General features: G+C 37.4%; 1 protein-coding gene across 3 annotated transcripts in view; it reads right to left on the reverse strand.

Moving 5' to 3' along the window:
- The window catches only part of ZNF385D (zinc finger protein 385D), a 410,553-nt gene that overhangs the window by 142,263 nt on the left and 241,517 nt on the right, over positions 1-26,773 (reverse strand). The window contains exon 1 of one of the 3 annotated variants that reach the window (XM_027880953.1): positions 19,120-19,457. The exons of the other annotated variants lie outside the window; for them this stretch is intronic. Within the exon in view, the coding sequence (XP_027736754.1) occupies positions 19,120-19,141 (22 nt within the window). The 5' untranslated portion in view covers positions 19,142-19,457. Of the gene's footprint in view, positions 1-19,119; positions 19,458-26,773 lie in introns of those variants that run through there. 3 annotated transcript variants of the gene reach the window in all.

Genomic DNA, 26,773 nt, shown 5'->3' on the forward strand with positions numbered 1-26,773 from the left:
CTTATAGCAAAATTAAACCAAAGCAGAAAACAAGAATTGTTCTTTCTCAGGAGGTAAAACCAGAAAAAAAAAAAATCTATTTCATTACATGGCCCAATTGTCTCTAAACCATAACCCACTACTTTTCATAAAACTTCTACTATACTTTAATGAAACAAAACCAGCTCAGTCCTCAGGAGATAGAGCTGTTTGTGCAAAAAGCAAGAGCCTGAGGCTCTATGACCAAGACTTCCTGGAAAAAGAAGTTTACGCAAACCTGAAGTTATCGTAGCAGGCAACCCGTGCTTTGTATTGAGAAGCAAATTAAAAATAGGCAGTGCTTGGCAGTCTGCTGTCCCCACAGAGACAGTGGAAGAGAGAGATAAAATGTTTAGTTAACTGTTAAGTTTGAACCTCACTGAAACAGAATTTTATGCCATCTCAAAGCACACATGCACTGCGTACAGCAATGACTATAGTCTGGATTTGCAGCAGCAGGCAATTAGAAAAAAAAATTAAAAAGAGCACTAATTGTATCCTGCAGAGAGAAAAATCTCCCTATCTTCTGTTAAGTACTACCTGAGTACTTGATGATTAGATTAGAGTCAGTCCCTTCACTATTAAGCAGCAGAGATCAGCTTACATCACACTGTCTTAGTGGAGATGTGAAATCAGATGTTTTCTTGCCCCATTGCTGAAAATTTCAGATTAATTACAGCTACTGCTGCAGACAAAATCATGCACACTAACAAGATAACAGGCTTCCAGCATGAAGGTGAGGAATTCACCAGGAATTTGAAGATCCTCACTGACTTGCTTAGAACCTTTATGCTGTACTGATCAACTGGTTAGCCATTCTTCATCTGTCTGACAAAAACTAGGGATGCAAATGTTTAGCAGTTCTGGACTGCAGTACAGAGTTTTGAGTTCAGCAAGGTATCAACAATGAAAGGAGAGTGGGTGCTGATAGAGCATAAAACCCTGAAGATGGTGCTAAGGGCAAGGAGTTTGCATTAAATCTGGGAGAAGGCAAATGAGAGGAGAAAGAGGGGAAAGTAAGAAGGCAACAGGCAAAACAAGAATGGAAATAAAAGAATGGAATGTTGGAAACTGGTGGGGGAAATTTGAACATTGGCCAGAATCAATTAAACTCTTGTCCTAAAGAAATTCTATATCCAGTCACAAATTTAGTTTTAATAACATTTAAATAGGACACGTTACAACATACTTGAATAGTAATAGTTGTGTAACTCTATTGTATTTACAAAATACATCTTTGCCAAACATTATTTAGTGCAATCACAAGCTGCTCTTGTGCAATTCAAATTATTATTTTTTTTTTTTAAACAGAGATAAATATGCTGGAAAAAAGTTTCTAGGTAATAATTCACACTTAATGAATAAATGTTTTTATTTCCATCAAAACACTGCGGGATTGTGCTTCCATATGCACAGCTGCAAACAAGAAAATAGCTACTCCATAAACCAGTACGCTTCTATATGCAAGAAGTGTAAGCAAAAAAACCCAATAACCAAAATATCCCACACACCATTATGCAATACAACTTATAAAGGTATATAAAAACATTCCATTAGTACTAGTGAAGTAAACACTGTTTTTTCTATCTATGACAAAGATCACATGATTGTATTTTTTTTAGTGTTGTCTAAGAGCATTGCCCCACATATACTAATGTTGTAGAGTTGAATTGAACTCCCTACAAATCAGAGCAAGAAGACTGTGGTCCTGCAAATTTGTATATCACAATGAGCTCCTCCCAGTGTCTATGGTGGCACACTTAAGCATCAGAGTTCAGAGCCATCAATATCTGGTTCTTGGTGAGACTCCAAAAGAAATCATATTTGATTAACATTTTAACCGGATAAAAAGGGAAAAAAAAAAAAAAAGTACAAATTCCAAAGGCATGAAATAATAAGAGTTCAACTAGCTAACATCTAAATGCTCCACTGCACAAACAGGCTACCATCATTCTCACCAACAGATCCCAGCCATGACCCTTCTGCAACACAGAAAACATGACAAAACAGACTACATTGAATTCACTTCTATAAAGCTGTCTCTTTGTTCTCTGTCATAAAGGACCAGTTTGAAATCATGTTTTATGCCAGTAAGAAATAATAATCCTGTCTCCCTTGAATCAGGCTTTGGGATTGTACATGCCACTGCAATCATAAAGTTAGGAATAACTAATCATAACTATTTTTCTATGCAATTTTGGCTGATGCTTTGCTACAGGATGCAATTGCTTGTGGAGAAGGAGAGAAAACACTGTAAAAATTTAGGAGTTTTTCTGTGTAGCAAAGTTCTGTCACAATTTATCTTTGCAGATCAATATATATGTTGCACTCTCATCTATACATGTGGAAGAAAATCCTTTTAAAAGTTTGTATTTTAATCAAAGGCCGATACTGAAGCCTGCTTTGTAAGTCTTCAATGCCTCAGGGAAATGTCCCAGTGCTTTGGCTGTTGACTGACTGGGGACACTTACACAATAATCCCATTTTGGAGCAGTTTAGATTTTTGTAAATGTGTATTCACTTCACGAAGGAATTTAGCTTGGGTTTCCAGAAACTACAAAAATCCCTTGACCTCAGGGCTAGTGTTTTTCTGGGGAAGTGAATACATTCTTTTACTATGGAGAAGTTCTAACAAAATGGCTATTTATAAAAAAGGGCTATGGAAACTTCAATTTTGGCAAGCTTACACCTGATGGAGCTGATTTAGGCAAATGCTCTGAGCTTGAGTATATGGCAGTTATTAAGTTGACTGTCCTCTTGTGAAAATGCTGGCAGTTCCATTTTTTTAAAATCTTTATGTAGAACATGCCTATAATTTTAAAGAAGTTTTTCAAGCAAGTAAAATTTTCTCCTGTCTCTCTCTACAGGTGAAAAACACTACTGCTTTTGCAGACAAGACACAAAGGACAAAAGAAATTTTTGTCCTATTTTCCAGAAACACAGGCACGTCAAGCCCAATTCATCTAATCCATGACATGTTGGATGCTTCAGGCTGCATCTACGGAAATAGATAAAGGCTTGTCCTCCACAGATTTAATGAATGGGAATCCCTGCCTCTGGCTAATATAAATTGTGCTTGTTCGTGGATAATTCTATTGATTACAATTCCATTACATTTACACAAGTACATATAAGAGTTTTCTGTAAAGCAGCATAAACTATTGGCTAAAAAAATGCAAACTTAACTCAATAATACATTCATATTTCTTTAGGCTGTGTGAAGTAAGTTATGACTTTTTAGCTTTTCAGTATTCTACCCAAGTGTTCCTTAAGAGCGTCTTACTACCATGTGACATAAAATTATTTCTCAATAAATCGACATTATTATTCACTCTACTCAAAGCTTTTTGCTCATGCAAAAACCCAAGAATTTTTCATATGTTCTGACACAGACTTTCCTACAAGATCTCCTGAGTCAGCCATAGAGTTTGTAGCTGTAAACAGAAAGTTCAGGCTGGTGTCCCGTGTATCTTGGTTACCATTTGATATGGGCAAATTTCTAAAAGAAAAAACAAAGCAAAACAAACTAACAAAAACTTCCCAGTGAAAACCACCCCGTGCAGGAGTATAGTAAGTGGCAAGGAATGGTCTGCATACTGATGTGCAGATTTCACTGCTGGCTAGGGATAGCAAGGCATAGTTGAAGGGACAAATACTATTCTTTTGCAATTTTACATAGGTCAGGAATAGCCCGAAAACATCTCTAAGTAAAAGAAATATGGTAAAAGCTCAAGGAATAGTACCTTTCCTGGCCTGCTTTTCAGTCAGCCTAGCTATGTTCTGGTCCTCTATCAAGACCTCTTAAAATTTTACAGCCTCTATCCCAGGAATCAAGCCCAGGAAAGGGACATAAAACATTTAAATAACTCTTTAGGTAGTTCCATTCTTGCTCATACAACCTCATCCTGCTCAAAATATTTACTTATAACCCTGCATAGCTATTAATATTTCACTTTGTATGTATCACAAACTCAGGTTAGACATTCACTGATTTTGCCTTCACAGTTATTAATGGTCTAGAATTCAGCATATTAATGGTCTAGAATTCAGCATTTCTTGAACTAAATGTAAATCTAGAAACAGGCCTAGTATAAAAACAACATACCTCAAAGATTTCAGTTCATTCTATTCAAAGACTATTTTTCATCTACCTCCTTCCTAAGGTGCTCAAAAAAATCAAGCCTTGGGCTTAATACACTAAAACTCACTCCACATGAAAAAAAAAAAGTCTCAGTTGACATGTTTTATTTTCTTTTTAAGGCTCTCTCTGCTAGAAAGGCAAAATAAAATGAAAGAACTAACTTTGATTCTGTTGCATTATACAGTTACTTGAGAGATACTAAAGGAAATGTGGTTTTTGAAGCGCATTTGGACCAGGCCTTGTAACCATGATACAATAAAATACAGTACCAAGAAGAGAAAAATTCCTGTGCAGACTTTTCTGATAATCCATGTAGATCAGAAGGATCAGGATCATGAGGCTTCATAATCTAAGTCTATCTATTATAATTCTAGATGTTATTGAATATGCTACATATATATATTTGTTCTGACCCATGGTAAGTAATGGGTAAAAAAAAGACTCTAGGTAAAGCCTTGCTTTAACTGTTCAGAGTGAAGGCCCAATCATCATCTGACTTCTTTACATCACATTATTTTACATATTACTAATATTTTTATTAGTTTTACACACTAAAATAGAAAAGTAATCTTCTCAATTTAGGCAACAGATATTTATCCAATTGAATTGCGTACCAAGTGCTTCAAGTAATTTCTCAATATGCTTTTATTACTCAAGATGAGTAAGTCACTCCCTCTACAAAACCTAACACTTTGAATTTTAATTAATTATGGTGTATTAATCTGATCAGAAGAACCTTACAAAATCTGACAAGTGAGGAGGACAATGCAAGTGTAAGGAGCCTTCTATGGAGCTGTGTGTTGACAAGTTGAATCCCTCCTCCCATCCTCCCACTCTACTGCTAACGAGTGAAGGAAACCTCACATACTGTAATCATCTTTGCTTTCCATAAAAGGTAATCTTACAATACATTTCCAAGCAAATGAAACTATATTAAACCAGTGAAGTGAGCCAACCAAGATTGCTACAGAAATGCAAAGATTTGTTAAACCATGGACAAACCTCAGTCCTACAAATACTTTTGCACATATTTGCCTATTTCCATTCCTCTCATCACTGAAACAGTATCAGGAAAAGTTAATTATTCTTTTATTTGTGCATGCAGAATTGGGGTTCATCTCTTACTTACATGATTATATCTGATTAAACATTCTAAATGTTCCATAACAATAGTTTTTAAACAAAGAGTATGGCTATTCTATTAAAAAGTAATTAAAAATTTACCAAGGGTGCTCAATTTGAAGGATGAATCAAAACCCCAAATACTTGACTAGCGTCACCATATACAGGAGAATTTGTTTGCGTAACCCAGGATTTGGCACTGCTTTCTTTAAAAACAAAACAAACCCACAAGATACCAAGATACATCACATGAGAAACGCATGATGAAACTATAAACATAAGATGAAAATTAAGACACTCTAAGTATATTGTCAAAGATAGACAAAGACTTCAATCTTTTCTCTCTGATATCACATCATTTAAAAAAATTAGGATGATTCCAGCAACAAGAACATACTTCTTGCATCTAGAAATTGCATTTAAAAACTCTCACTGAAAAAAGACAGTTTGCTGAGAAAAAGAGGCCTATCTCCCCATATAATTCCAGTACCTTAAGGTGAGTTACACTGGGTATTAGTTCGAGCTGTAATACTAAAGTACAACTATTGCAGTGCACTGAATCTGTTTAATTAGACGTATCAATTCAAGTAATGAGGCAATTTTGCATGCAAGCTTCTAAAAAACCCGAAACCAAACACAGCTTGCCTGTATAAGGGTTGCATTCCAAAGCTTAACCTCAAGCCAATTTTACAGATCTAGAGTTGCAACTAAGCATAAATCACCTGATTCACAGCAGAGTGTTTTGGGTGTGTTAATCTGAAATGCTGAGAAAATTTCAGCAATGTGGGCCAAACCATGACAAAATTTAAGATATGCACATCCTTCCTCAGCCACAATCCCTTGATGCTGGCACAGTCCTTGTGTCTATGTATCTGCATTAAAGTTTCTGCTCCTCTAAGTCGGACACAATGTATCTGTAGCTTCACAGATCTATTGCCTTTGCTTATGCATTGCAGAAAGATTTGATTTATCATGTGAGAAAAGACTCTTCAAACCTGGCTATTCTGTTTCACTTGGGGAGAATATGTGGTAATCTTGTCTAAATATAGATAAAATTTAAATGGGGAGTGATAGGATTTCTTTATTACACTCTTTAGACAGCTAAATTATACTTAAGATCCATTTAGAAGTACACAGACAGCTGTGTTGCTATGTAGATTCTGTTGCTACCACATGTGAAAAAAAATTACACTCTATTTCTCACTTAACTGACCATTTAAGTTCACAGAAAGCATCAAATGACTCAGGTGTTCAGCTACATGAGTATTTGCAGTTCCAGAAGTACTAAAAGTAAAATGAATCTCTGTGTCCAAGGTTAATCCTCAACTGTATTAACAGAACTCTCACAAAGTTCTTAAAGTTGTATGTAGAAGAACATTGCAGCAGGAACACAAAAGAAAGCAATGAAGAGCTCACACTTAGGTATCCCCATTGTTTGACACATTTTTGCAGAGGTTTGCCGAGACCAAGCCTGGCTGTGTTACTAAATCAGTAAACTCAGACTACCAAGACTGGTAGAAACCCCAGAACAGAAAAATGAGACTGAGAAAATATAATTCAGTGTGTGAATACTCTTGCAAGTATAAGCTGAGAATTTGGCTCCCATCAGAATATCCCTTTCTTGAATCAATAAGACCCTTCTGTGTTTCCCTACAATTTCCTCTGTAGATGCAAGCAAGTTGGTTTTAGTCCAATTAAAAACAAACAGACAACAAAACCCAAACAAAAACCAATAAAACAAAAACAAGCAAACAAACAAGATTATGACTAGAAAACCCCTTGTGTTGGGTTTGCCACCTCCCATGATTTCAGGATTCTTCCTGCTCTTTGAAAACTAGAAGAAAACCTCCGTCTCAAAGGGCTACCACACACTTGAGGTGCTGGAGTGGGTCCAGAGAAGAGCAACCAGGCTGGTGAAGGGACTTGAGCACAAGTCCTATGAGGAGAGGCTGAGGGAGCTGGGGTTGTTTAGTCTGGAGAAGAGAAGGCTTAGAGGTGACCTCATCACTCTCTTCAACTACCTGAAGGGAGGTTATAGCCAGGTGGGGGTTGGTCTCTTCTCCCAGGCAACCAACAATAAGACAAGAGGACATGGGCTCAAGCTCTGCCAGGGGAGGTTTAGGTTAGATGTTAGGAAGAAATTCTTTACAGAGAGGGTAATCAGGTATTGGAACAGCCTACCCAGAGAGGTGGTGGATTCACTATCCCTGGAGGTTTTTAAGCAGAGATTGGATGTGGCCCTTAGTGCCATGATATAGTAATTGGAGTTGGATCAGGGGTTGGACTTGATGATCTTGGAGGTCTTTTCCAACCCAATCTATTCTATGATTCTATGATTCTATGAAAAAAACCATGGAAAGCAGTAGATGTGCATAGACACCCAAGGGGAGTAGAAATTATTTTTTTTTCATTGAAATCTATGTTTGAGAATTTTTTTAAGTTATTGCTCTTTCTCTAACAGCATGGGCAATGGCCCATGCTGTTAGAGACATGATTTAGTATGAGATTTTATCTCTTTCCCCCTAAAATTCACTATAAATTTCAAGTTTGCTATTTATATTTGGCCTTTCCAAAATGACACATTCAAAAGTCAAACCGACATGCTAATTACAAATTACAGCTTCCTTGTCACTAGAAACTATTATCCATATACAATTTTAATACATGTCCATTCAGTAGCTCCAGACACACAACTGCAAATGTTAAAATCTTGCAGACTAGAAATGAGCTTCTCCCACATGCAGCTTTTTTCTGGCTGAGCTACAAACCCACAGAAATGATAGCTTGGTATGATTTGTGGTCATAACCTTTAACAGAGATGTATGAGATGATGCTCGAAGAAAAATGTTAAGCCTCCTCTGCTAGCAGGGGAGGATGGGGTGGGACAGAGGTGGGTAGAGAAGGAACCTCAGATATTCCTTACTGCTGTTCTTCTGCTTAACTAGTGTACAGTCTGTAAACTGAAGGAGAATCACCATAAACTACTAAACTATTCATTGAATTGTCCTCATCTTTTTAATGATATTGCCAAAAATGTGCCTTAATGAGACAAAAAGGCCTCCCAGTCCAACAAGTCACTGGAGACGTTGCCCTCTGGAAACTAAATAGAACTTAAACAGGATTACTGTGAATTAAGAGATACTCTACATGACTTGTATATAACCATGAAAGCTTGCAAGCCACCATCCTATATGCATAGATGAATTTTTTGCTAATGTAAACCTTACAAGGACAGTCATGGTAGCTTTAAGGTGTTGTTTTTTTGGTTTTTTTGTTGTTGTTGGGTTTTTTGGGGTTTGTTTTTGGTGTTTTTTGGTTTTCTTTTTTTTTAAGTTGGTGGTTGTTGTTGCTGCTTAGAGGGGGGTAGTTCGCTTTTGTATTTTTAAATAAGAATGAGAATTGCTATGGGCTTTGGAGTGGATAGAACAAAAAGTTCAGTTGACTTAAGACTTTTATATTATTCCGCATAGACAATTTGGTAATGGCAATTAATTGGAAAGCTATTTGCTAGTTTGTAGAAGAGAAGTTGGTGGTTTCAAACCACTTCCTGAAAAACAAAAAAACATGAGGGTAAATCATTGCCTGTTGATTCCTGAGCCATTCTATGGGTACCCTCAAAGCTCAGGTGAACAAGGGAACTGATGGATTCTTCCCTGGCTGGTGTGCAGGGCTCCTCTGGCATGGCAAGACCTGCAGCACCACATTCCCTCCTGTAGGTGCATCTTCCCATAAGTGGGACTCCACACAAGGTCAATGCAATTCAAATTATTCAAATTATCCAACTGCCCAAGCTCATATTTCCATCACATTCAGTGCCCCTTCTCACAAAGATACACAGAACAACTGTTTGAACAGGATCTGCAACCCAAATGGATATATCCATTGGGGATATATCCTTCCTCCCATACTTCTAAGTATGGCAACCATGCTGCTGGGCATATCAATGCCCTCCACCCCCAGACCTGCTGCCTAACTGGCTGCCAAAGTTTGACTGCACTGTTGATGACCAATTTAAGATTTTAAAGAGCATTTAATTCACATTTGAAATTATTGCAGATATTAAACACAACTGTTACAAATTATTTGACAGTTACCTTAATTAGAATAGGTCTAGTTTAATATTTCCAGCACAGATGAAACTCCTACTTTACTGGGGGACATAGAAGTTTCTCAGTATGTTAGGTCCAGTAAATGAAATTGAGTTCAAGCAAATCTATTAGCACAGTCCAACACTTTCCACAGCTCATTACAAATAATAATTACTTACTGAAAACTTCCTCCTTCACTCTGAAGAACAGATCTGACTCAGTAGAAATAGTATCAGTGAGGAAAGTTCAATTTTGGATGAAAAATTCTTAAACTAGCAAGAGCTTTTTTATTTTTTTTCTGTCCCTGTTAGCAATTGTCATATATCCAGTACATCAACAGATTTCAAAAGCTGTCCAACTTCTTGCAGACCAACCATCAATATTACCTCAACTATTATACTACCAAAATCAGCTCCCTACATTATTTAGTAGAACTGAAGTTGGCTACATAGATAGACAAACCTACAAAACTGGAAATCTGCACATCACAGACACTTTGCAAAGATTTATTAAAAGATTACCTTATTTATCATTTTAAATATTCTCTAACAGCATTAGCCATCTATTGTCATGAGCTTCTAGAAAGGTCTAATAATTTACAATTACCATTATTTTTTCTTATCTTTGTGATTTGGAAGATACTAGCTCAGCTGGAGTCTCTCAAACAGATACTTGATACAAAATATTCATAATTCATTTGATTATATACTAAGGTCAGATGGCAATATTTCTGTTTCCAGATGAATCTAAAGTGAGTTTTGTATTTTTGAAAATGTGCTAGTATAGTTTTTAACATAAAAACCCCCTTAAAAAGTTACCATAAAGTATTCTGCAAATGTTATTTTTGTCAATATTCCTGTGAACAAATCTGTCTATCAGAATTGCCCAGAAAGCTTATCGAAATCACACAAACATTGTCAGAAAAAACTGATGGATATTTTAGAAGTTAGGGTATGGTTTATTAGGCTAAAGGCTTGTTAATATTTTTTCAATGATAAGTACCTAAGACTGCCTACGTGAGACAGTTCTGTTTTGGTTTTCATCACTACATTGAATCTTTTTTGACATATTTAGCTTTTCTCTAAATATATATATATATATATATATATATATATAAAATCAGGGCATGGAATAATGAGCAGTAAAAATAGTTTAATGTTCTACACATACATGTTTTCTTCCTAAAATCAGTAGAGTTGTCTGGGTGCCCACAGCGACATATAGCATCATCATTCATGGTCTTCACAATGTTAATTTCAGACCAATTTAGTAATTTTTTTTCGTGGTGTGTTGATGATAGCATGTGATAATAATTCTGCTTCAAGTTAGTAACTATGGCAAAACAGAGCAGTTTTGTTCAGTCACCTTGGGGTGCTTGTGAAGGGTGGTGTTGCCAGTACCATTTTGCTGCAGCACCAGCACGCCACTGCACTTCATTTGCTGCCTGCCTGCCTTTCTCTGCCAGCAGAGTTTATATACATTTCATGCACTCTAAGGCTTTCCACAATCAGGCTTTTGACTGTATCTACATTGCTAGAGAAATTTCCAGTGCTGCTTTGATTTTTTTAATGTGTTTTCAGCCTTTCAGTGTTTGATTAATTATATTCGGTAAGTTCATTCATGCGCAGGAGCGTATCTGTGTGGGCATATGTGTAGTAATGTCCTTCTTTAAGGCCACTGACTCTTTCAACCTTGAAAACCTGCATATATTAGGAAGGTAACCTCCCGTGTGTGTTGTTAGAGTGTACAGAGCTAAATGCTAATATGAGGGATACTCACCTCATATACATGGATCTGACTATAGACAGGCATTTATGCAAGGCTCTGTACTTTCTATAGGCATATCCAAAAAGATTTCAGATGTCCATACGAACCCAAATGGTGGGCTGCTAATCAGCATTCAGTTGGTTTCTCAGCTATACCTATATAAGAAGATATCTTTTATGTTCTCTAAAATACAGCAAAGGATTGGGGAAAAAAAAATTAAAAGGGAAAACCATTGGGAATTTATAAATGTGATAAAAATTTTTACCTCAACCCAAAGAAAAAGAAAAAGAGTTATTTCAGAACCTTCCTTAATAAATAAAGAGTGTCGAGGGAAAAATACCATGTTGACTAATGCAATTTCCAACTACTCAGGGCTACTACGGTTTAAGTCAACAGAAACTAAATTTGTTATTAGGAGGCAAGTGCAACTGCCCCAGCACTGCATGTGGAGAGGAGGACTAAACAACCAGCTCTACAAGGTAGACAGACTGTGGTCAGGACTGGCTAGACAAATGTTTGTAAATGATTACATCATGTCTTGAGTGCTAAAAGTATGTAAGGATACTAGAAACAATACACTGTCCTGGCTTTACAGTGCCTGTATTCATGTGGCTGCCATGCTCTCAGTTGGAAGGAGACAAAAAGCAAAAAGATCTAAAGATGCCATTACATATGCATACACAACATTTTTATAGACTGTTTGACTTGTTGGAATTTGCCCTTTACAAGCACAGGAATTGCAAAGTTTAATAGGAGACTAGGTAAAGTTTTACGTAGTTAAAGCAAAGTTATTGCTTTTTTCTGTGCCACCTAAAAGCAGATGAGCCATGAAACTCCCACTGTTGAAAAATTTGCTACTCACAGCAGCACAACTTACTGGTAATAATAGGAAAACAGAGCAACAATGTGCTTGCTGCATAATAGTCACATATCTGGCAAACTGAATGCACCTGTTATGTTGCCGGTTCTGACAGGAGGTGAGTGGATCTGCTATCACAGGTAAATACCAGCAAACAAAAACTAATTTGCTAAACATTGCACTGTAGAGAGAGTAGACCCTCAGGCCACTACTGAAAAATTGTTTGGCTTAGCAAGAAGAGCACTGATATTCCTGGCAGTGCCAAGACTGGCTTCCTCTCTACCTGCTCCTTCCTTTTGAATTTAGAATCACCATTCTTGTCAAGCTTCTGTGTTTTTGACCTTTTTTTTTTTCCCCCCCATTAAATATTGATCCCTGGTGCAACGATGGGTAACAGTATTGGGAAACACAGCAATTATCTCCCTCTATCTTCATAACTTACTACCTTCCATAATAAACAAACTGAGTAAACAAGGTCAACAAGAACAAAAGAAGCTGAGGAAATTTTCATGGCTTTCATTTGAATGAATTGTCCATCTGCTTTTTCAATTACAGCATAAAAGTAAATACCTAAGACAACCACTATGAAGTAAAAATCAAAGAGTAAATAAGCCTAGTTTTTTTCCTTTGTTCTTAAGAAAGCAGTTTTAATATTCAGAGGGGGTTTTCTAGCATAAACCCTCTTTTAAAGTTCTATCTTGTTTTCTGATGGAGAGAATTGGACAAGAGGCTGCTGGTTTGCATTGTAATAAACAGAACACATAAACAACACACAGAATAAAAATTACCAATACGAGCCAAAGCCCTCTGAGATCCTAAGTATATGCTAAAATTTCAAATGGCCATACCCAGAGTTAGCAGACGCTCCTGGTCAATCTCATTTTTGTATCTCCTGTAACTGCTTCAGAGATGAAGATACTATACATTACCAAACCCCAGGAGCTTTTCAAGCTTTACTTGAGAAGCAAGAGGTACATTATGGTTTTAAATTTTGATATCTGCAGGGACTATAAAACAGAGTAAATTAGTTGGCTTGGTAATAGAGCCAGAACCTGATCCCATAGTGATGAAAGAATTTCCCATGATTTCCAAACAACTGGTTCAGCCAGCTAGCAGAGTTATTAAAAAGAGAAATAGATTGATTTAATCTCACCTTTTTAAAACAGATGTAACCCTTGCCAAAGCAGAAATGTGTGGGGGGTGAGGGAGGGTTGGAAATAAATGGAAAAAGAGGAAAAAATAAGGAGAGAGAACAAGTGCTTTTGTTTAAACACTAGATAAGGACTCAAGATGTCTTACCATTTTGTCAAACATAAAGAAATTTAAATGGATATCATTTTAAACATCAAAAGAGAGCAGAACTGCATTATCATAAATGTTAACAAGAGGCAAGGGTGTATAGTCATTGAACTTTCATATGAGCCACCCTTATAATTCTGATTGCAATTGTAGTTGCATTTTCTTATTTCACATTTCCTTCAGACCCTTGCCAACTACTTTAAGCAGTCAAACCACACTTAAGATTATAGTAGCTCTTTATTGTGCTTACGTACAAAAAAAAAATAAATTGTATAAGAGGAACATATTCACGAGCATCAGACTGATGAGCTGAAAGAAGTGGTCAACAAAATGGGCAAGGAGAACTAAATATATTAGCACACCAATAATACAGCTTCATGTATTAGATTTTTCACCCCTAAGCAGATTTCAGAAAAATGTGTTGCTAAAATAACTGAGCATACAGGCTGACCCACAGAATGTGGCTTTGCCATATAACGACTTAGCCCTACAATAGAGCATTTTCATCCCCAGCAATTCAGCTGAAGTGCAATCTGGGACACTTCAGGCTTTGGTATTTCTAGCCAACCTCTTTAGCCGCATTTTCTCTGAATGTTACCAATCATCTATGCAATTTCAGCTGCAAAACTAATCTTTGCAGTATATTACATGTAATATACACTTTTTAAAAACTGAAGCCCTATGACCTCTATTGTATTTCAAGAACTTTTCATGATCTAATAGCAAATTGAAATATTTTCTTTTCCTGGTCCAAATATATTTCTTCTTTTTCAAGTAGCACCATCTTCTTTAGTGCAATGAGGTAAAATCTTTAAAAGGATTCCTGTAACCCGATTAACATTTTTGTAATTGCAAGAATTTCTAGAAGGGCCACTAGCTTATGAAACAAAATCAAAATAACATGGAAGGATATTTGCATACAGGCATAGAGAGGTAGAAGCTATATGACTTTGTTATATTTCTACAGTCAAAGGCTCCCATTATTTTAAAATATTTCATAAATATAATTTATATGAGTTGCCCTTTAGGAAAAAAAAATGAAAATGGACAGAAGCACGGCACTGCAATGAAAATTTTTACAATCTGGTTTCTTCTTATATTTCATTTCTTAACAGAAGAAAGATATTTGTTAGGAAGGCATGCAGGATTAGATTCTACAGTCATCTCAGTTAAAATACGTACAGACACACATTTCACATGAGCACGTGAGCGCACACACACTTTCTGTTAAAGGACCTTCAGCTGGAGCAACTGTGATCTAATCTTCTCTAATGAAGCAGGAAGCCATTGATTTCAATTTTGGTTTTGGAGCAATTCTGCCACCCACAAGGAAAGTAACACTTGGAATGACATTTTTTTTTTGGTCTGTGAAATGGCAAAAGCACCTTTTATTTATGGCAAAATACTGGATACATTTAGAGGCATTTTAAATGAACAGTTTCTGTAACAGAAGCTAAAAGGGTGCCATCTAGCACAGAGTAGTTTCTGTAAGTTTAAACAGGATTTTTTTTTTTTTGTAATTGTTATTATGTATACATGCATTTGTGATTATTCAGTGCTTCAAGATATAAACTTCACTGCCCTGGAGGCTGTAAAGTTCCAAATATAAACATCAGACTCCTGCAGTTTTCAAGATCCTATACATTGGCTTGCTCAGCTAAATTCTTCTGTCACACACAGCATCCATTATATATTAACTACATTTCTTATTGCGGATGGCTGGTGATAAAACACAGTTAGTAATCCAGTATCTGTGCTTTTCAAAACATTTTAAAAGCACAGCCTTATCAGCACCGATTCATCCTGCCTTAAATGAAGACAAACAGAAATGGTACTAAAGGCCTCTGCAGTGTCTAACCTAGAAGGAAATACAACCTGCTAAAAACAAACCAGTAACAACTAAATATTTTCAATGAAACAAAAAGCCCCCCTGTTCCAGCAGTTGGTTGGTTGGTTTGTACAATGTGTGTTTTCTTTAAAGATGAGGTGAGATTTGGGGCGTGGGGGGGTATTTTTTATTCCATGACTCATCCAGCATGAATCTCTTCTACAAGAAAGTGTTCCAGAAATAAAAAGTCATATTCAGAATAGTAGCATGTATGCACATGAATTACTACACTCTACAATATTGACAGAAAAAAGCCCATCGAAAATTAAAACAGCCACCACACAAACAGAAATGTGATGGCATTGTCAGGCAAAACTTGTTTATTTATTCCCCTTAACACTATATTTTATCCCATAGTAATTAAATTCCATCCCTATATATTAATTTCCTGTATAATGTGAAGAGAAACACTTAGAACCAAAGTTGTTTAAAACAGTACTGTTTTCAGAGTCGTCTGGGGGAAGAATTAAAAAAAAAAAAAAAAAGAAAAAAAGTACAAGGTTTTCATTTTTTCCCCTTCCTTTTCTTTGTAAATTTTAATTTTAGTTCTTTTTTGGGTTGTGCTTCTTCAGCAAAGGGAAAAGTATGGGGCTGTGTGGGGCAGTGATTTTTGGGTGGTGGAGTGGAGGATTTGCTCTTAATTCCAGTCAGGGTTTACCGGGCCCCCAGGAACCGTGCTCACCATCCCATAACTGCAATATCCCTGCAGTGTTTCCTCCAGTTCGACAACTGTGGTGTACAGTGCGTGACACACAACAAAACCTCTCCTCCTGCCCCTCGTGAAGAGCACTTTCCATCTGACCTGAACAGAGTGGCCACCCAGCCTGAGGGGCGGCCACAGGGGCCACTGCGCTCACGGGATAAGCCGGCGCTGCTGGGCCACGGAAGGCGCAGTCACGGCGAGGTGGCCAAGTCAAGGCACCAGTGGCCAGTGGGACCTCTTAAGCTACAGATGCAGCGTGCAGCACCTCATTAGCCACAGCAGAGCCCTCTCACTGAGCAGGAATTGGGGGAGGTTTGCTGCACCCCTTACTGATATGCAACATCGGTGCTGTGGCACTGACAGCCACCCACCATTTCTCCTCTCGGAACTGCTGAGAATGGTCACAGCTGACTTTTATCTTACGCTAAATTATTAACTTGGTGACAAATACAGAGGAAAGTTGCTTTGGGGTAGGTATGTATGTCCAAAAGTACAAAACGTCTCCCTGTGATAACACTTAACAGGAATCTATTATTTTCATTGGCTTTTGGCTTACTCTATAAACATACTACATCATTCTGTAGGATTTTTATTACTATTATTATTACCATTCCATATTTCTATTCAACTCAAAACGATGAATGCAAAATCAATACAATAAGTAACAAATGTATCCACGGTGACCAAACAACAAACTAAAAAGCACAGCATGGTGAGTGAAAATTAGCAGCTCTTGAATCAACTCCATCGAAATTCTGTTGCAACGTAAGAGAAAGGCTCATGCAATTACAAGGGTTACAACAAGTTGAATTATTTGCAGACTTAACTGACGTAGTAAAATATACATAGTAAAATGTAATAGAAAGGTAGAATAGCTCCTCAGAGGCTACATCTTTCAAGAGAGAGAAACATGATGACCAGTTCCCAAATTTAGCAACCTTTCTCTCTGATGGTTAAGAAACTCACTTCACCCATTAACAAATGCTCTATAAGAATGATACTTTCAGATGGTTAGGTCTTACTTTCCACGGTAATTATTTTCAGTATTTATTCCAACCTTAATGCTATACACACGCATTTCCACTATGCCACCTTACATCAGCAGCAATTAGACAAGAAGGCCCAGGAAAGCAAGCAAAGTGCATACAAATATACAGAAATACTTATTTTCTTCCCTTCCTATACTTATGTGGCCCAACAGGAGCATGCATGGATTAAAAAAAAAATACCCCACAGAATTATTTATTAATATTAAAAGGAAAATATTTTTTCCCCTCAGAAAAATAAAATTCCATTATTGTCTATGTGATGACTGTAGCAATTTGAAATCAGTGTAGGTGTGTGATCTACGCAGTCAAGCTTTCATCTGGCTCTGTGCAACTCTGCTTTGTGCAGTAACAGGGACAGGTGAGATTACAGATGTTCTGGCTTCTCACAGACATAGCAAGAAAATACACAGAATAACCACAGGTAAACATTATCCCCCATAGCCTTTGCATATCCTCTGTTAAGTAAAAAGCAGAAATAAGAACATTCATTTAAAACTTAATATTACTGGAAACTTCAGACTGAACACAGCAGACAGAGAACCTGCCTAGCACAAACTTTCAGCCCTGCTCTCAGAAGTGAAATTTCCTGCAAAGCAGAAAGCGCAATCTGGTTTGTTCCATTTTTTTTTTTTTCAAAGTAACACCAGAACAAGTTTGATCACCATTAAATATTTCTGAAAATTATAAACGGGAAAAAAAGATAAAATTAAGTACGATGCAACTAACATATACCTAATATTCTAACTGTATAACTTCAGGAAACTATCCTAGTCACATAGGCAAAACTGACTGTTAAAAAGAAAAAAAAATCATCTTGCACTCGCATTGTTGTTAAAGGTAGAAAAATAACCCGAAAGCAATGATCGGCAAATTAACCTAACTGACACTTTTAATGGTGAAGAGACTTAATCTAAATTACTCAAATGTAAAACCATAATGCTTGTCTACTTGTCTGTTCTTCCTTAGTCTTTGGAAAACGTAGTAAAGCTAAAACACTGAAAATTTATCTTTGAAATGGACACTGACCAGTTCTGACAACTCAGCCATTTTTTTTTTTTTTATGGCAGTTTACATCAAAATCAATCTTCCTTCATAATTGATATGTTCCACTGCTAAAAACAAATCACCCCCCCCCCAATAACTCTAATTTTATGAAAATAAGAAAAGAATGCTTAGCATGACAAAAAGCGTAGTACTTTTGTGACAGGGCTGAGAATATTACAAAAGTTCTTCTCTTAAAGCTTGAAGTAAACTCCTGATTCAATATTTAATGAAACTGAGAAAGCTGCTGAATGTCCCAGAAATCCTACAACCCCCTGCTCTGTGTTCATCCTAAAGTATTATGCAGCTATAAATTAACACTGAGGCTAGATGAGATTTCAAGCAGTCAAGAATAGCATTTTTTCCAACACATCACCAAATTTTCTATTTTGTTTTTTTTTTTTTTATGCTCTTTTACAGCACTAACTCACAGCATTATATTGCAATCATACATCCCAGCCCAGTACTGCAGCACTACATTGCTTAGACATAGCTCTATGCTCCAGCATGTTTTTAGGGTATGCAGCCAGCTCAGCTGTAAGCACAAGGAAGATTTCCATCAAGCAACAGAACTCTGCACAAATATTTAACAGCTCCAAGACCCCTAAAGGCTTAAAATTATATGCATTTTGTGGTATGCTAAGAGCCAACTCCACACTGGTGATCTGCACAATGCAGACTACTCAGCAATCGCACGGCTGCAAATAAAACATTGTTTCACCTTTGTACCTTTAAATTCTTCAAACTAAAAGTGAATGAAATACAGAGGTTCGCTGTGCCTCCCCAGCATAGACAGTGCAGTAGCAGCTCGTCCATTACATTAAGTTCGTCTAAAACTTCCCATGCCTCACAAGCATTTCTCATCCCCTCTTGGCAGATGAAACAAAAGTTCATTTAAAACAAACCTAGGATGAGTTCATCTTATCTAGCTTGTTTTTCAAACCGCTAAAACTACGCAGTAGCCCACTCAAACAGAAAATTTCCCAGACAATGGAATCCTTTCAAACTGCACAGCCGACAGGATTCCCCAGTTGTCAGTTTTAGGTGCGTGCCAGCACGAAATGTTCTTGAATCCGAAATCTGTAATAATCACTCCTATTGATAATGTGAGCAGAAGCAGAATTACATCACGGTTAACACTTACCAAAATACATTATGTTTCTCATTAATCATGCAGTCAGGATCCCACCGCTGTGTATTCAGCATTAGCTCCTGCACAGGGCTGACATGTAAAACAGAGCTTTTTCATCCTACATTATGTGGAAATTTCCCAGCACGAGAAGCGTGAGAGAGCAGTGTGCCGCCTCAGGATGAGCGCTTTGCAGGCAGTCTTATCCCTGATACAATCCCTGTCTGATTTAGCGTTTACTCCGGCTGCATGCTGCACTGCCCATTCTTACTGTAATCTGACTCCTCCTTCTGATGTCCTTGCTGTGCCTGTGACATCAGGACTAAGAGTACTACAAACAGATCCTGTCTTTAATGGGCTCGCAACGATGTGGTCTAATATGCTGGTTACCCTAACCCTGGTTTGGACCAAAAAAANTTTTAATCAATAGTTCCATTTCAATAAACAATTTCAATCCAAATGTTGAAGAAAGCTCAATCTGTTTCTATTTTTAAAAAGCAACTAACAAAGAGGTAGTTCACTTTCAATATAGCTGAACTGGTTTTTTAAACTACAGTCTCTTCACATGAATAAAAAGCATGAGGACAGGAGATATACAACAGCGATGATTTGTAATAGAGTTTACAACCTTTCACCCTCCAGGTCCCTAGTTGCTTTCTGGCCCAGGTTGATAAGTCGTTAGCAGCTAGTAGCTATTTTATTGTTCTGTGGCAAATGGAGTGGTCCTAAGTTTGTTGTAAATAGGTCCCCACACAGTCCCTGCCGCCATATGAACTAGAAGCAGCTTCAGAGGAAGAAAGACCAAAGAAATACTGAAATACTCTCCACCATCTACATGTAGTGCCTTGGGACAGATCTGACACACAGCAGTGTGGCAGTATGGTGAAGACAATGTGGTCTGTATTTAGGTACATCTGTCTCTTCTATGAATCAATAGAGGACACTGGTTTCCTGCAGTCAGTCTGGCATATATCATTGATAATACACTTATACTAAATAAAGGTAAAAAATAATGGACAGTATGCTGAAGCATTTATTTCATTATAATAGGATCTAATGGGATGAATGCTTTAATTCTACAGGAAAGAAGATGGCAGGTATAATTCATTCAAAGCTCCACTTCTTATTTGTAAAACCACCATGCAGTAACTACTATTTCACGAGGTCCAATCACTTCAGGCAAAATTATCGCACCAGCACAGCAGCCAAGGAACGCTCCAATTGCAGCGGCAGAGTTCAGAGCCCTGGTGTTACACTGCCACTATGCATCTCTCAGCAAGAGTCCTCCGCAGCATTGCTCTCACGAGGTTTCATGCTACCTGTATGAATGTTACCCAGATTAAGCACTGCTGTGGAGAACTGGGGCAGGAATTTCAGTCCTGTCCCTTGCTGGCAGTCCCACAGCTATCCGTTTCTGATACCTAGCCTTTCTCAGTGCCTGTTCTTATTCCAGCTGCCCCTTGGAAGAGGTAAGCCTGAAATGAGAGATACGTGGTACAGCGATAAACTCCCAAACAAGCTTTGTTTCACAACTAAAAAGCATACGGTTCAGGAGTGCACTCTGAGGCCACGGTGCCCGAAGGAGGAAGATCAAGACTTCTTGCACTGTTCAAACTGACCAAGAGAAATGTAAGTTGAGCAAATTCTAAATCAAAAATAGAAAAAAGAAGCTGTCTAGAAATCGTGGTCTGTATTGTAAGTAGAAGGTGCAGAAAGCAAGTAACAGAGGGTATTCACAGCACCTTCCTTTCCTTTATTTCATCATTACAATGCTCATTCTCTTCTGCCATACAGGGAAGGACACCTCGCTATAGGGGAAAATACCAACCTCAAAGACTGGTTTAAAATATCTCAGCTGAGCCACTCTAATGTTCTCTGAGCAGTAGATATAAGCTGCTATTAGGAGCCTTCTGCAGCACAAGCATTCCCTCCTCTCCCTTCACTGAGGGTAAAAGCTCAGAGAATCAATTCACTGTGAAATCCTTCAGCTCCTTTTCCAGCTCTGAAGTGCTTTTGCAGAGGCACTGCGTGACGTCCTTTAAGACAGTCTGCACCCAGGCAGAGCATTTGCCTGTTAAGCTGCGTCTACCTTATCACAGAAAAAAAGCTTGGGGTCATTCTGCCAGGAGTCAAACCCTGTGAGATGCAGGCTAGCTCTAGTCTTGATGTTTCACCAAGCCAAAATGCCTTGCTGATTCGTGCCATCAGCTGGTCATCTGAGAGCCCATGTACAGAATACTGTCTGTGTAGATGTACTATTAATGGTCAGGCAACAACCATGATGCCTTTAAACACATCTTCTTGAAATGGCTGTTGTGTTACAATAGCTGTACCAATTCAGATGGCAGGTCAGATCCTCAGGAAACATGAACAGCAAAATGCCACGTAGATTGAGATGTTCTCCACTATTTGGTTCTGAATGTCACCTCCAATTTTGTTTTGCCCCGTAGGATGCAAAACAAGTAGGATCACCTCCCCCCTTAATGCACCTTATTTGTGTTTTGACAGTAAGTATACAATTAAACTAACCAAAGAAGCTAATACAGGAACTTTAATTTCTTTGCATTTCAACTACAGAAATGCAAAGTAAGAGGAAAAATCACCGGTGGCCTCTCCTGGAAAGCTTTCACAGCCCAAATTCACATAGTGCATGACAAACTCTGCTTTCATTTACACACATACAACACTAATAAGCTGCAAAAAGAAGTAGAGTTTCAAGCAAGGAACAAAGAATAAATTTTATTCCCTGAGTGGGATATTGTCACTGTCAGTGAAAGCAAGGTTTAGTTTAGTAATTGCAATCCCAAATGGCTGGTGTTTTAATGCAAGCATTGAGGATTCTGCCGAAAACAGCTGTAGGGAAGCACAGTCAGGAGCAGCAAACACTTATGTGTGTCTGGAGATTTGAGTAGACCCAGCCTAGGCATGCAGAAGCATGCAGAATGAAAGAGCAAATTAGTCCATGATGTCAGCCCATGGTGCAAACTCCCAGTCATCAACAAGCCGACACAAGCGAACGAGCATTTAACTTTGCTACAGATGCAGGTTAACTGCAACATTATCATATTTTCATGCATGGTTCACTTAAAAAGCAAATTCCCCAAACCCTTGTGATTCAGTAGTCGCATAAACATAACAAGAAAAAAAATTACCTTCTCCCAAACCAGCTACTCTCACCCTTATTCTTAATAATAGAAGCAACTTCTATTCCCTGAAATCCTCTTTTCCAACGTAATAGCATCTCCACCTTGAGTTCTTCTGCTCTTCCTTACCTTGGTAAGTCTTTGCCACAAAGGGTAGATTTTCAAAATGCAGAATACCCCACAAGACCTTACCTCCTTGCAATAAACAAAAAAAGCAGATAGTACACATGGCCTGGAAGTACAGCACATACCCTGCATTTCTCCAGAGCTGGGACAGCTACAGGTTACTCCTCATGCCTGACTTGGTCTAGAGCCAGAGGGCCATTTCATGAACTAGCTCCACTAATCTGCGCTTTCTACTGATTTTTATCTATCCACTGATTTACACAATGCCTCCATAGTAAGTATCAAGGCCACTCACAGGCATGTCTGTTGCAGAGACCAATTAATATTTAATATTAATGCACCCAGTTAATTCCCTAGGATTCCTGGAAATCTCTCTTCCAGTCTTGAACTCTCCCAGGAGGCAACTAATATTAGATTTATATCCAGACTCTTACCAATTGCCTTTGATGAATTTCAATAAGTGAGGCTGACCACAAACCTTTTCTTGCAAGTGCAGAAGCACATCGAGGAACTCTTTGCTGGCAGAAGAGTAATACTAGGCAGCAAAATACACTAGTGACACAACATTTTAAATCGATACATCATGTGTAGTAGGTTAAAAAATCTCATACATTTGAGAGGTTTCCAGATTTTCCTAAAACAAGTTTTGTCTATTGTACGGAGACAGCTATTAAGAATGAAAAATTCATTGTGGAGACATTAGTTTCTGAAAATAAAATGTGAGAAACAATCCAAATCATACCTACTAGTTAACCAAATGCACCCCAAAACTAAAGCATTCTTAAAGGTAAAGTGGGACCACAACTTCCACATAATTTGGATATTTATGTATTGAAATTTCATTCCTATTAGTACTACGGTTACCACAGTACAGAAAGAAACAATAGCAAGCAAGACACAGGTTTTTAAGTCTCCAAAAGAAATTGGAAGTGTTTCCAAGTGCACATACTTTTGTGCCTCAAATCAAATATATTAAGTACATAAGCTAGAAGTTTGGTTTGTTTTTATTTTGAAGCCATCTGGAGTAGTTTAAGACATACTACACAATAATGCAGATTTTGTGATTCATTACTAATCTCCTGAGGTTACTCTAAAGGATAAAAAGGGAAGAGAGAGTTACATTTGTATATTTTAAGCAGCCACAGAAGTTCATCTTTGGTTTTACACGTTCTCCACTGGCAAAAACTACCAAATGTGTTTTTTACCCTTGACTCAGAAGTGTCAGTTCTGGAAATGTGCAATATTTGTCACCATGAATACCATTTAACTGCGGCAGTACCCGAAGGAACTCTGTACCACCACACGTGAATACAACTGGAGGAACTTAATTAATCTTCCTGTCACTTCCATGATGCTTTTCATTAGTTTAGCTGCTATCTGATCAACTGCTCCATTCTCTATTGGAAATGGCTAACCAGAACCTCCTATAAAAGTGTTTTCAAGAGGTAAACAGACTCACTTTTGATCCTGAGAGCCTTTACAAATCTTAACCGTGCAGACTTTATCAGTTCAAAACCAGCACTTACAGCACTGCTCTTTTTAAGCAACTGGGATTTTCTACATAGCTTAACTAATATAAATAGAAAAAAAAGCATTTTTCTAAGCTTGAAGCTAGTACTTCTGGTATTTTGTATTTTGAACACAGACAATATGTGGCAATTGAAAGGTCATATTTTTCTGAATTTCCTTCCCATAGATATGGATACTTACTAAACAAACAAACAAACAAACAGAATGTTGCCAGCATAAAGCCAAACCCATATTTTAGGCACTATTGCTGCTATTTGTTTACTAAAAGCTCACTTCTGTCATCCTTTTCTCCTAAGTATGGGACAAGATTTAAGTTAATGAATATTGATAAATATACAACTGGTGCAGAAGCTTCTTTGACTATGTATATTGATAATAATTTTAAAAAGAAATATGTTTTAAAAGCAAATGACAAGACTGAGAAGCTTGCCTAAGTCCATGGCAAATATGCTTTCAAACACATACACACACACACAGACAATCTATTTTTTTCAGTCAAAGAATGAAAACTGGAACTCATGGCAACAGCAAGTCCAGCATGCATAGTCCTTCCTTTCTCTCTCTTTCCTTTGTAATTTTATTCCTGTACTGTTCTCAGTACAATTTATCTAACACGTCACTGTAGAGCATATCACACGTAGACAATCCATCACTACCTTTTCTGAGGTGAACAAATTAGTCACTGTTTCACTTTTTTGTTCATCTTTCTGACACTCTCCACAATTTTGCAACATACCTTGTAAGGTTCATCACCAAATCCAGGCATTGTATTCTCACAATTTATACATCGATAAATTTAAATTTATAAATCCAGATGTTGTATGGACAAATTTTGTACAGATTTCACACTCAGGATTCTTTTATTTTTGCACTCTGATTTACAGGATGCATCTGTTAACTGCATTTTGCAGTGGCTGTATTTTGTATTTCTGCTTGTACCGTTAAATGTCCAAAACTATACAATTCTATTATTTCTATAATAATTTTTATCAGTCAAATGATAAGTCAAGTAACAAAACCAGATATTCTATAGTAAAATCATCTATTTACACTGTCTGTTTTAACTATGTTTTATTAAATTAAAATAACTACAACTTATCACATTATTAATTAGAGACCATTTCATTTTATTTGAAATGACAAAGCAATTATAGGTATCACTCATGCTTTAGGGTGAGAGTGTTTGTTTTTTGTTTGTCTGGCTTTTTTGGGGGGGGGTAGAGGGCTGGGTTTAAGGGGTTTTTTGTTGTTGTTTGGTTTGTTGTGAGTCATGGGGGTATTGTTTTTTCCTTCAACAAGTAGCATCAACGAGCTAGAGATTTCCTCAACAGATCATTTACGACTCTTGTGCAAAAGTTATCCAGAACTGTTGGTTTCAAATAGTCTTTAGTCCAAGAAGTTGATGCTTTACATCTTCCTTTTTTCTTCCAGGCCTTCTGGGAAGTGTTTCAGCACACTCATAACATGGAGAATGCATCAAGCATTTTTCAAAATAAAGAATAAAATTTTTTTATCACTTATGGTGTTTTCAAATCACTTGTAACAATCTTACTATCTCCATCTAGTGGCTTATATGATTAGGACTTTTGCTATTAATACATTAAAACCTTTTTATTGTCCTTTGCCTTGCCAACCACAGATTTTTCATTTTCTATGAATTTCCCTATAAATTTTCCACACTTCTTACTTCAATCTTATGCTGATTAGTATCTGTTACCTCTTTTACAATTTTGTTCCAAGTTGCTTTTTAATTTCTAGTTGCTGTCCTAATTTTGTGGGTGAACCAGTAAAGACTTGCAGCTAAAATTTACCATTTTCTGAACGTGAAATTACTTTTTTTAGTCATCTGGTGACCTGTAGTTATTTAAGGAAGCACCAATTTTCCACCCAAGCCTTTCTAGCTCTTTTCTTTCCAAACAGTTCTGCTTCAAAATTTCCTTTCAGAAATAAAACATTTTGAAATACAGAATACGTAGATTTTATTTGTATTCTGTTTGCTCCTATAGAATGTAAAAAAATCTATTTCCACATCCCTAAGGTACATAAATGGAAAAAATTCAAGATGCAAGCATGAAACGACATTCCTTCATTTTCTTGATACTCTACAAAGCTGTTCAAAAAAGAAAAGAAAAAAAATTAGCAGTGCAGTATGATTTTATGTTTCCCAGTGAGCCATGTTTTAAGTACATAACTGCAAGAGAAAAATGCCAGCACATGAAGTCCCAATGTGAATGAGTGCAAAGCAGTTTGGTTTTTATACCAGGCCAATCAATGGGAGCGAGGCTGGATCGTAGACCTACAGCCAGGAATGCACACAAAACACTGCCAGCTGGACAGCACTAAAACTCCTCTCCTGCTTTGTAGAGCTCAGATACGTTGCAGCAGCACCCAAAGGGATTGTGAGGTGCCAGCACCACATTCGGAACTAAGAACAGGAAGGAGCTTAAGGCATATCCAGCTTTAACTACCCAAAAAGACAGCACCTCAACTAAAGTAGCCAGTGCTAAAGGTGCCGCCTGGGGCAACTCATCCAACAGCAAATTGTAAGCCGAGTGGAAGAAGATTGGTCCCTCTCTGCAGATACTTTTCCCATTCTGCTGACCCGCAGAACGGTATCAACATTTATCTTAGGTTAGATAAAAAACTTTTAGCCTGTTACAGTTCAGCAGGAGAAATTGCATCTCAAATGGCTATAAAACAGTTAAATTAATCTCACACAAAACACAATCGATGTGTTCGAATTCCTCTTTTAAATCCAGGGAAAAGTTATTTTGGTTAAAACTACCAAGGAAATACTAGTAAGGTGCAATCTCTCAGAAACTGCCATGCAAAAAGGGGAGAACGCAACATAGCCACAGACAAGGCACTAC

The sequence above is a fragment of the Empidonax traillii genome, unplaced genomic scaffold (genome assembly GCF_003031625.1).
Source record: "Empidonax traillii isolate 1590-97213 ecotype Southwest subspecies unplaced genomic scaffold, ASM303162v1 scaffold81:size2596050, whole genome shotgun sequence".
Lineage (NCBI taxonomy): Eukaryota > Metazoa > Chordata > Aves > Passeriformes > Tyrannidae > Empidonax > Empidonax traillii.